General features: G+C 35.6%; 1 protein-coding gene across 1 annotated transcript; it reads left to right on the top strand.

Annotated features, from left to right (window-relative positions):
- Positions 1-971: 971 nt before the first annotated feature.
- LOC147492142 (transcription factor bHLH95-like) lies at positions 972-4177 on the top strand. Its single transcript, XM_086565464.1, is given in 4 exon segments — positions 972-1854; positions 2871-2972; positions 2974-3330; positions 3595-4177. Coding segments are annotated over 4 exon segments (912 nt in total). The 5' UTR covers positions 972-1497; the 3' UTR covers positions 3691-4177.
- The last annotated feature ends 8272 nt before the right edge of the window (positions 4178-12449 follow it).

The raw sequence follows: 12449 nt of genomic DNA on the forward strand, positions 1-12449 counted from the left end.
CTGTGTGGAGTAGCACAGAAGGCAAGCATGGCAGGTTAAAGATATGGTAGGAGGCGTTTTCAAAAGGACAGTGGAGTTAGTTTTAGAATGATGATGATATCACAGAGCAAAGAGCTCGAGTAGCTTTTTGGAATCTGCAAGTCTGCAACGTCAAATGAGCAAGTTACAGTCTTACTTCTATTTCCTATTACAGCACACAAGAAGTTACTACTAATAAGAGAATGGATATAAACTCGGCTTATGTAGGTAAGCAGTTTCTAGTGTGTGTATCTGTTGTTTGGATTTCTTATCTTAAGATCAAAAAGAAAGTAGTGAGAAAGGGGTAGAGCCGCAGTTTTGAGTGCCAGATATCTTAACTGCCAAATCATGACAAGCCTACGTTTCTTAAATCGGCAAACATTGTCTTTCATACCCCTTCCCCTTGCACTCGAATTTAATATCAAATTCCAGTATATATATGCTACATATATACACTTAATAGTTTGCTTCACATTATAGCTTCTGCAGTTTAACAGCTTAACCTTGCATATTTGGTATGCAAAACTTTATCATTCTAAAAGTTGATTATGATGTACAGTATATGCATTCCCTAAAGGAAGTATATTTTTGTTCTAAATCGTAAGAAAAACATTAAAAGGCGACAATTCTTAAGAACGATACTTACTAACTAACTAAAATTATTTCAAATTTCTCAATAAAATTTCTTGTCAATCTTAAGATAAAAGGGAATCTTTGTTGAGAGTAATTGAAATATCAATATTCGACTGCATACAGTTCATACTAATCATTAGTACCACTGGCATTGTCAGACTTAGTTGTCAGTCTCTGGTGTTTTAAACGGATGAAGAAAATGTCTGAAACTCCTCAAAGTATAAAACTTAAGATTCTTTTACGCTGTAAAATTTAGTTTGAATGAATTTAAGGAGAGTATTACAATTTTCTTTTCAATATACATTATACAGCCAAATAATGTATGACATGAACACCTTATATCCTAGATCAGAGCCTTAAAATTTCAACTATTTTTTATTGAAGCTAGGGCACAGTCAATCTGAACACCTGATGGAAGCTAAGATTGAAGAAATTAACAACAATCATATCTCACAAAGTTGTATCAAGCGAAGACTCATTTAAGAATGCTTTGCAGCCAAAAAAATCTTATTTATGAAGGATTAAAGGGAATCCCCTTTTAGTAGTTTTGGAATTGAATTGTGTTATTTAGTTAGCCAAATATGTGAAGGGACCTACATAGAGAAATTTATGAGAACGCGTCGCTATCGGTTTTTGTAATGAAGCTAATAACGGCATTGTCTTATGATTGTATTTTGGGCTCTTTCTTGCAGTCTCTGCATCTCAACAACACTTGGCCACCTTTTTAAGCAAAACGTTCCCTCAAACACCCTTCCTCTCTTCTTAAGGCCTATAAAACCACCACCCCTATCTCTCTCTTTCCATCACTCTTAGCTGTTCTATCTTTCTTCAAAAGTTGAAATAACTATGAGTGATGAGTTAGGCCAAAGTAATTTTTTGTGGGAAAGCAATTCATGGGCTTTCTCAAATTCAGATAATTCAGGTGGTAGTAACGATCTAAAAGGCAAAAAATCACTACTTCCAAGCTCAAACAGTCTGACACCAACGCCCACTCCCACGCCGACAACCACACCATCAACACCGGCGGGTCCAAAGCGAAGCCGTAATGGGGATGCAAAGAATGGGAAAAGTAGTGGTGGCGGTGGTGAGGGTGGGGGTGAATCAGATCATGAGATACATATATGGACTGAGAGAGAAAGGAGGAAAAAGATGAGAAACATGTTTTCTAATCTTCATGCTTTGCTTCCTCAACTCCCTCCTAAGGTAAAACAAAGATAGAATTTCAAGCTTTAGCATAGATTCTGGTGACTCTATGTAGCAGCTCTCTATATTGCTGCTTGTTTTCAGTGAAAAAAGGGCTGTCACTTTCTTTGTGATTCCTAGAAATATGCTACATAACAAAGAGAATCTTCTGACTTGACACATAAGATATGAGGCTTAAATAGAAAAAAAAAAAACTTAGTGCTTTTATGTTCATTGAACATATAAAGTAAGATTTATATCTATTTCCTAGAGCTTATATATCTCCATGAAAATCCCTTTTTGCTACTTCATTAGCCCAAGTACTAATTCAAATCTTCTAATTTATAGACCCTTATGGTTCTAAAGAAAAAGGAAAGAACAAACTCTTCACAAAAGAGGAGGGGATCCAGGATGCTCGATCTACAAAAGATTGTAGCATGCAGCAGAACACAGATCTTCCTTTTCATTTCTGCTCCTTCTTTTGTTAGGAAAGCACTAATTATACTCTCATTCATTTTAGTTTTGTTAAATCTAGGTAAGCAATATCTAAGGTAGTATTTTTCTCATTAAAACAGTTTTTGAATTGACATTTTACAGCTTATAGAGGTCCGCTTTAGGAGACCCCTCCTCCTCTCTTCCCCCAACACACAGACACACACATCCAAAAAAAGTGGCATATATATACATATGATTGTCTTTGTGCTAGTATGATAGTATCCATCAAACCCTTCATAATTCCTCCCTTTTCTTGTTTTAAGCTTACTGGTCTGACACTAATAATCACTTACCACTCAAGCTTTCACTGAAACCGGTTGGGTTTTAGATGTAACTCCTTTATTTCTTTATTATTTATTTATTTTTCTAATGTGGTTATTAGTTTTCAACAAACAAAGAATAGTAATGGTTAGTGCTTTTTTAGATTGTCTTTCTGGTATGTTTTTATGTACATTTTTGACCATGTAAATCATTTGTTTCTATATATAGATACAGTGCATAACTTTAATTTCATTCTTTTGATCATCTACTGAAATTTATAGGCCGATAAATCCACAATTGTTGATGAAGCTATTAATTATATCAAGACCCTCCAGCTCACACTTCAGAAGTTGCAAAAGCAAAAACTAGAAAGGATCTGCGAGGGCTGCAGCCATTGACTATGATCCATCATTGATGGTGACACCAAATCTGCTAACCTATAATTCATCAAGAGAGGCATATTTGGCTGAGCAGGTTTCTTCTATGAATTTAGGCATGGTGGCAAATTCGTCCAACTCACTCCAAGTTGTGCCTAGCATTCCTATTTGCTTTCAGACATGGTCTTCTCCTAACGTTGTTTTGAATGTGTGTGGTGAGGATGCGCAAATTAGTGTTTGTGCTCCAAAGAAGTCAGGGCTCTTTACTACTATTGTGTGTGTACTAGAGAAGCATAAAATTGATGTGGTCACTGCTCAAATTTCCTCTGATCTCTACAAGAACATGTACACTATCCACGCCCATGTAAGTCCTATATCTTATTTTATTCTTCTCCTTTTGTGTCTGTGTATGGAAAAGTAGATATACAATGTCATTGAATACTCCGCGATATATACCAACAAATTACATGCATGGTGCTCACGATATAAACTATAGACCTTATGGTTTATAGGATTGTCAAGTTAAGATACATGTATAGCTTGGTCTAACTAAAAAGTTAGTGTTTACAACATTTTGTTTATTAGTTGTACCAACTTTCTAAATTCTATTTCGTGGTGTTTTGAACAGGCAACCAGTGTCTCTGATCAATTCCAGCAGGCATTACCGGTTGAGGAAACATTCAAGTTGGCAGTCGGAGAGATGATGTTTTGGATATCATCGTAATGATAGAAAGTAGCAATAGCCTTTACATCCATAGGGTGTAGTGATGAAGAGATTGTCTATTACCATTTCAAAGAGTGGGAAATTAGTAGTATACTGGTGAATGGTATGTGTGAGTTAATTCTCCACATAGTAGGAAGTCTCTTATCAGCTTTAAGTTTTAATCAAAAAAATAAAAATTGTGTCTTACGAAAAATACACATCAGTGTCATAATTATGACTACATTTACATTCTAGTCAAATTTGTTCGAGTTTCCATCTGAGTTTTCTGCTTCAGTTTCAACAACAATTTAACTTGGTGCAAGCAATAGTGAAACGCACAATCTAAAGGAAACACAGATGCATAATCACAAGGCTTGCCATAACAAGTAAGTAAGTAAAAGCATGCATAATCACACATTCACACTTACACGAGCAGCATTTATAAAGATAAGAAGATTGAGTCTCGAATAGCACCTCTATAGATTCAAAGTTCAAAGTTGAAGGCTCCAATAGTCCAGTGTATTGCCCATCTCCCTAAATACGTTTTTTAGTCTGAAGAATATCGCTTTGAAAAGTAAAACTGATGTTGAAATATATCGAAAATTTAGACACTCGTGGAAGAACGTGATGAAACGAAAACACGGATTTTTCGGAGACTGACTTGGAAAGTATCGTGTGCCCAACATTTATCCTGTCAAAATATCAATGCTATCATATTCTTTTTTGGGGGATTTTTTTACACATTGGTCCTACTACTAGTGGGGGCGTGAGCGGAGAATTAGAAGGGCACGGAGAGTGGAGAGGGAGACAAAGAGAAGAGATGAGGACAGACATAAACCAACCTAATCACAACGGTTCGCTCTACTCACTTGATTACTACTAGGTAATCACCCTGTCCTATGACAAGGCTTGTTAAATTTAGTTAGGAACTTTATCTTCATAGCCTGGACATCACTAAGTTAGGGATAACGGGATCTCTACTTTGCATGTTTCCAAATGTGTTGACTACTTGACTCAAGGAAAAGAGAAATGTAAAAATAAAAGACTGCCCATATAACTATGTTGAAAATTTACAAATTAAAAATATATATATATATTGACATTGAATAAAATATTCGTTAAATTTCACTATGTCTTAACTTTCTATATTAATGGGCCATTTCATAAACAAATCTTCAACAAAATGGATCATGATCATTTATCGCATGAACTTCTTGCTCTAAGTCGGTTATTGTGCAAAATCTTTGTCAAATATAATCTACTTGAGCTATGACCTCGCAACCCTAAAAATTCAAAACTAATAACATCACAATATCACTCATCACAAAGTCACTCCATTAACACTGTTAGAAAATTGAATTTGCACAAATCCATTAAAATATGAATGAGTAGTTTGTTTCCCAAGTTACCCACTTGAGATGAAATGGGTTTTTCTTGAAACAAGTATGTAAAGTGAGAAAAACTTTTTCAAAGGATGCACTTGTTCAAAAAAACAGCATTATGTAAAAAGGTCGACCTTTCGAAATGTGCACCGGTTCTTGCGGCATCATCTTTGAAAAGATGTGACCTTTTCGAAATAGGCACTAGTTTGAAACTTGATGCTTTTATGCCGAATGGTGTGTCTTTTTCAAACATGTGACTTTTCAAAGAGTTGCTTACTTTTTCCCAAGAGTCACCGTGTTGTTTCAAAGAGGCACCACTCACCTATAATAGTGGATGAATTTGGAGAGAAAGACACACCATATCACCTGCGAGTTACGATCTTTCTCTTCTCCTCCTGTTCTTAGTCAAATACTATGTTGTGTTCACCGATTCTATAGAATTGAAGTGCTAACTTTCTATAGAAGGAAATCCGTTCTATCTTGGGAGACAGTTTCCATCAACCTTCAAGCACCGCGTGAGGGGAAAATCTGTCTTAAGGACATATTGTATCTACACTAGGCTCGGATTTAATTAATTAAGAAGTACAAGACACTTACAAGACAAAAGGTTTGTATAGTTTGGTAATTGGTAAAGAGTAAGTACAATTAAGTTGTATATTCCTAACAACTTAAGACAGATTCCTTTTCCATCCTTTTCTTTACCGAATAGAATTTGTTTATGTTTTCTTCTCTTTTTTGGTTTAAGGGAATAATAAAGTGTAGTTGTATTTCAGAATATGGCAACACCACCAGTTACTCGTGCTGTTACTATTCCTATTGCTGTTTTCCATTATGTTCCTCAAGGGGAGAAGCCTGAAAAGTTCAATGGAACTGATTTCAAGCGCTGGCAATAGAAGATGCTCTTCTATCTGACCACCCTGAACTTGGCAAGGTTTCTATGGGATAAAGCTCCTGATGTAGTAAGTCCTGATGAAACCGACAAAGAGAAGGTTTTGGCCAAGGATGCTTGGTTTCATGCTGATTTCTTGTGTAGAAATTATGTCCTTAGTGGGTTGGCTGACTCATTATACAATGTATATAGTGTGTTCAAGACTGCTAAGGAACTTTGGGATTCGTTGGACAAGAAATACAAGAGTGAAGATGCTGGCATGAAGAAATTCATAGTTGGCGATTTCTTGATTTCAAAATGACGGATAGTAAGACCGCCATAAGCCAAGTCCAAGAACTTCAAGTAATCCTCCATGATGTCATTCTTTGAAGGAATGACCCTAGGAGAATCTTTCTAAGTGGCTCGCTATGATTGAGAAATTACCACCATCTTGGTAGGATTTTAAGAACTATCTTAAGCATAAACGCAAAAGATATGAATCTTGAAGAACCCGATTGTCCGGCCTAAGGATGAGGAAGATAACCGCCTATCCGAGAAAGAAGCGGCAACAATCCCATGGTGGCAAAGACCAATGTTGTGGAAGGATCAAGTGCTAAGGGAAAGAGGAAGCGCCAAGACAAAGCTCAAGGCGAAGAGAGTAGTACACCTACTAAGTTCAAGGGCAAGTGCTATAAATGTGGGAAGGCTGGACATAAGGCAAGTGAATGTCGCAAGCCAAAGAAGTATAAGAAGCAAAAGACTGAAGCAAATGTGACAATAGACACGCTTTCTGATAATGTTAATGACATGAACCTATATGTTGTGGTTTCTGAATGTCTCATGATTAGAAATGAAAGGGAATGGTGGGTGGATACTGGTGCTACTCGCAACATATACTCCAACAAGTCGATGTTCACCACTTATCATGCTGTGGAAAAGGAAGAACAACTCTTTATGGGAAACTCTTCTACGTCCAAGGTTGAAGGAAAATGAAAGGTGGTGATGAGGTTGACTTTTGGGAAGGAACTAACTCTGAATGAGGTGCTCTATGTGCCTGACATTCGCAAGAACTTGGTTTCTGGGTCGCTGCTAAGCAAGAATGACTTTAAGTTAGTCTTTGTTTCTGATAAATTTGTACTAACTAAGAATGATGTATTCGTGGGAAAGGGCTATCTTCAGGATGGGCTCTTTAGGATATCTTGTTTTACTATTGCGCCAAAGAGCACCAATAAAGTTGAATATTCTGTTTACTTGATTGAGTCTTCACATGTATGACATGGTAGATTAAGACATGTTAATTATGATACCTTGCGTAGATTAATTAATTTGGACTATATACACTATACCAAAACAGGACATTCCTAACGGTCAGAAACCGTTACTAAAAATATTTGTAACGGTTTTTTTAATCCACCGTTTTGGCGTTTCTAATTAGTTATTAATATTCAACGGTTTAAAACCGTTACAAAATTATTTATTGTAACAGTTTTTTTCCGTAACTAAAAATATTTGCTAACAGTTTTATTTTCTTAATTGTGTTACTCTTTTCTAACAATAGTAACGCTTTTATAGAGTTAGTAACGCTTTTTGACCATTACTCTTTTCTAACAACAGTAACAATTTTATAGAATTAGTAACGTTTTTTTGTGTTACTCTTTTCCAACAACAGTAACGGTTTTAGAAAGTTACTAACGTTTTTTTGTGTAATTGATTTATAGAATTAGTAACGTTTTGGTAACGGTTTTGTTGCTTAGTAAGTGTTACTTATTACAAAGCTTAGTTACGGTTTTTCACCATTACAAAACTATTTCATATGTAAAAAAAATAATTTCCCCCAAAACCACCCTTTTTGGGAGACTACTAACCTGCATAAAGATGCCCCCACTTATTGGGTATTCTACAATCGTCCATAACATAAACAAGAAATCTCACAAGTACATCCAATCACATAATCTTTTATTAAAATAACATCACCAAAACGTCTTTTCATAAATAGCACTTGCCACGAATGAAATATACATTGTTTTCCAAATCAATGGGACTTGTCCCTAAACTCAAGCTCTCACGTCATTTGTATAGAACTCCCACCTTCAATAGTTGCAAGCATCAGGAGATGACTTTGGGATAATATCATCAGAAAAGTCATTTTCATCATATACACCAATAGAAATAAATAATAAAGAGTCAGGCAGTAGAAAACAAATATGTATAGATATATACTTATATCTTATTCTTAAGTACATAATTCAGAAAAGAGAGTATGGTAGTAGACTAGTAGCAATAAAAGCATAGTATTGAAAGTTTATGTAACGCCCCAAAACCCTATAACCTTGTCAGACACCTTGACGAAAGACATAAAATTTTGGCAGAATCTCCTCTGTATTTTCAACATTTCATAGACATAATTAAATCCTGTCATAACCTGAAAATCAAATAATATACTTTAATTTCATAACATATATTAAAACCTCAGACCTCGGTCGTAAACCCAACTACTCAAATTCATATTGATTCGTAGAACCAACTACTTAACTATCTTGACCAATGCCAGTTAAGTCAAATAACTAATCCTCGAATCAAAAGGACACTATAAATTATATACCAAAATTAAAATAAAAACAACATATACATCACTTCCACTTATATTAGGGTTATTTATATACCAAAATTCAAATGAAAACAACATATACATCACTTCCACTTATATAAGTGTTATACACCTCTATTAGTTCCAACCAAAATACTACACTTGAATATATATACACCATACCTTCACACTACTCACATGTAAGAACCCATCTTCCAAAACAAAACTCATGAATATTCCAACATCCACATACAATTGTCACATATGAAACGAAAAGAAACCCACATAAGGATCTTACCTTTCATTAACTACTAGATCTCATGTTGTTGCTCTCCATCTACGTTCAATCACGAACACTAAAGCTAGTTCCCTAACAAAATAACTAAAAAGTAACATATCTGCGATTATACAATATAACTACATTCAACTTTACTTTTATCTTTAACCGAGTTAATTTCATAGGGTAGACACAACACAAAAAGTCAAAACCAAAGACATTAAACTTTATCAAAGACAAAGATCAAACCATGCTTGCTCAGTCAAAACCCACAAAATAATTACACCAAAAGAAATGACATTGTCATGCTAGCCTATTCATGATTATGCAAGTACAAGGTCAATCTAAAGGTAAAAAGAAAGATACACGAGAGAATGCTGGAAACATAATATATTAAAATTACCGGTTCCATGAGATAACATTCACATCTGCTTTATGTGCCTTAATAGAAACTGCATGTGTTTTTCCCGAACGGGTATCCTATATGGCAACATACCATCCACAAAACATGGCATAAAAACATCAGCTTCGGTAGGGCTCCACTGCTTGAAGGGATTTAGACAACTTTTAGAACGGAATAGACTTCAAATTGAGGACTTACGGCATTAAAACACCCACACAAAAAAAAGGAATAAGTTTTGCTAATCAAGTTAGAGTGTACCTAGAGATCCTCAACACTTCCGGCATGCCTAACAAAAGGAGTAGATTCTACTTTCCATGTTCCACTAGACAAAAACTCCCACAAATGAATAACCTTCTTGCAATCCCCTTCAGACATGAAAAAATAAGAAAGAAAATAGTAGCAGTGTTAGTTTTGAGTAGATTGTTTTGTGGCATCGTAATTCAAATACACTAGTATATTGCATTGCAGTGGGGGTATGGCGAGCGGGAAGATTTTTTAGGCGGGGTTCAAGAATATGAAATGTCCATCTTACTTAGGTTTAAACAGTTTTTATACTTTCATACATAGTTTAACTGGATGGGATTGGAATATCAATAAGCTACAAAGAAATCCACGAACATAGCTTAAGGAGTTTTCCAAAGACCATAACAAAACCAAAGATTAATGTTTCCAATTCCAATTTGGAGAAATTGGCCAAATGCACCAAAGATTACATGTGTGTGAATCGATTACCAAAGCGGGACCTTCAAGCAAATTAAATAAAGTCATAAAAGGGACCACAAAAATAAAATAAGCCTATTAGGAGAGATAGAGAGGGCACCTCCCTAGGCCTACAATGATGACATACCTTTATAATCCGGGTTAGCCCGCAATCACGATTGAAAAATACTTGATAAATACCAACATAATATTAAATTCACTTAGCCGAAAGATCAATGGCAAGTTCACAACCAAAACAAGAGATAACACATACCCTGAAATCACCAAGATCCTTGATATCTTACTCTCCACAAAAGTCCCACAAGATGTCCACGTTACGGTTCGCACACTCATCACTTGTGAATATATAATGATCAGGTATTACTATGATCTTTTGGTGATCCCATACCTGAAACCAAAGACAAAAAAGTTAAGGCATAATATAAAGAGATGAATAAGTTCAGTGGTGATAACTTCTTGATGGGTTCTATAATCAGAAATCACAAAATGAATGATCAATATCAAGTATAAGTAAGTTGCAACAACAACAAAAGGTATGAATTTCTGATGCAGTTAGTATGTGCACGGATGTGATACACTGGCACAAGTTATACACCTGTTTTTTTTATACATGTGTTGTAAGTAAGTGTGAGAAAGATAATGGGAGACATGTTGTAAGTAAGTGTGAGACGATCAAGCATGTCTCCAGCATTTCTGCTGGAGCTATCCATAGCATACATTCTTACCCCTTGCTCACTTCATGTGTGCTCCAAGACTGCATTGAACATAACCTGAATCGCGAGCAGTAGAAAACCACACACATATTAGTATGGCAGATGATGAGATTGGATTTGATAGGTGTTAATAATATAAAGAAACATGGATATACAAGCAACAGGAAGCACAACTGCTATGTACTACTTATAATTGATAAACCAAGAAGCGGCTGAGCATACTTGGCCACACATGTCAATGACTAGTTAGGAACCCAGAAATGAACATTCTGGGAGAAGAGAGAGAGAGAGAGAGAGACGTGATCAAACAATGGTGTGGGTATTTAGAAATGGTATTATGATATGCATCCCCCAACTGTCAAACAATCCATTAAACTACTAAAGGCACATTTGAAAGGCAACATATTAGATAGAGAAAAGCTATGAATCATTCATGTACTAATATTGAGTAATTTGAAGGCCGGGAAATCAATAGATAATGTGGCCTAGGCAGAAGCCAGTAACAGGATCACCAAATAAATAAACTTGAAAACATACTAGTGAACGATTTGAATGTCTACGCATCAGAGAAGGTGGCCATTGCCTGTTGGTCGAATAGAACACACAAAAACGGGATCTCTAGAAATACAAAGAAAACCCCGGTATTTCCTAGCAGCTCTAATTTTTCCCGAAGTATATATTCATTTAACAATCCCGTACGCCTTTTAATGCAACGAGTAACGGAACTAATCAGTTCATTATAAATAGAAAGAAGCTGAGAATTAGACAGCATCCAGCGGTGATCACCGAGCATCAGGCTTACACTTCTCATAAATTCAAATTGAAGAGAGTACCATAGACCATATACACCAAGAAATAATCAAGGATATAGAGAAAAATGAATAAAATATATACACATCCCTTTCTAAGGATAATATTATTTCTCTTTACCAGCTTGAACTTCCTTTCTCGGGTTGTTCTTTTAACAATGTAGCTTTCGTTAGCAATGTGTACAGTGCTAACTCAAACCTTTGAAAAATCAAAAAGTTGTCTGGATTAATCATTTCCAGAGAAATTACAGTTGTAGTTGATAAAATTCAAGTAAGAACCCGTTAATATGTTACCTTTTCTCCTCAAGTAGGAGCCCACAATTCATCGATGTGAGCAATGCATGCAAAGTTTGAGCAAAAAGTCACGGCAAGTTACCTATCGAGCCCTATGTTAACCATGCCGAATTTAACATTAATAGTTAGTATCCATACATTAATCAAATAACAAACCTGAACTTGTAAAGAATGAAGTGATATCAAATAGAAATGTCTCAAAAAACGTGGAAATATGAAATAATTGCCAACCGAGTAAAACTTCCGGCTATGCTTTCTTTTTTAAGAGTAAAATATTGCCTATCTTATAATCGGACGATGATATATCGGATTTCAACTAAACTACTATTAAGAAGGTATTATTTCTTAAGAACCTTTAGATGCAAAAAATTCCCATTAAGCTCTTTAAATAACTATTGAAAGATGGACTTGAAACTGGCGACATTAACATATTATGTGCTGATTGCCTGACCGTTAAACTCGGAGCATGACTAGAGCTGCCATAGGAACCAAATAGTAGCAATCATGGGGAGAAATTATATTAATCAGCTAGGCTTTAAGCTCCCTCATGTATGGCTTGAGTTGAGCCTAACACATGGACTTTGATTTTTTTATGGGTGACGTGGACTACACATAGGCCCTTTTGAGAAACACTTGCAACAACCTTCTCTAATACCCGGTCACAAGTTTGAGTTTTAGCTCATATGTGGCCAAGCTAGGCTTTAAACTCCATACATGAGATTAATAA

Source organism: Coptis chinensis, chromosome 6 (assembly GCF_015680905.1).
Source record: "Coptis chinensis isolate HL-2020 chromosome 6, ASM1568090v1, whole genome shotgun sequence".
NCBI lineage: Eukaryota > Viridiplantae > Streptophyta > Magnoliopsida > Ranunculales > Ranunculaceae > Coptis > Coptis chinensis.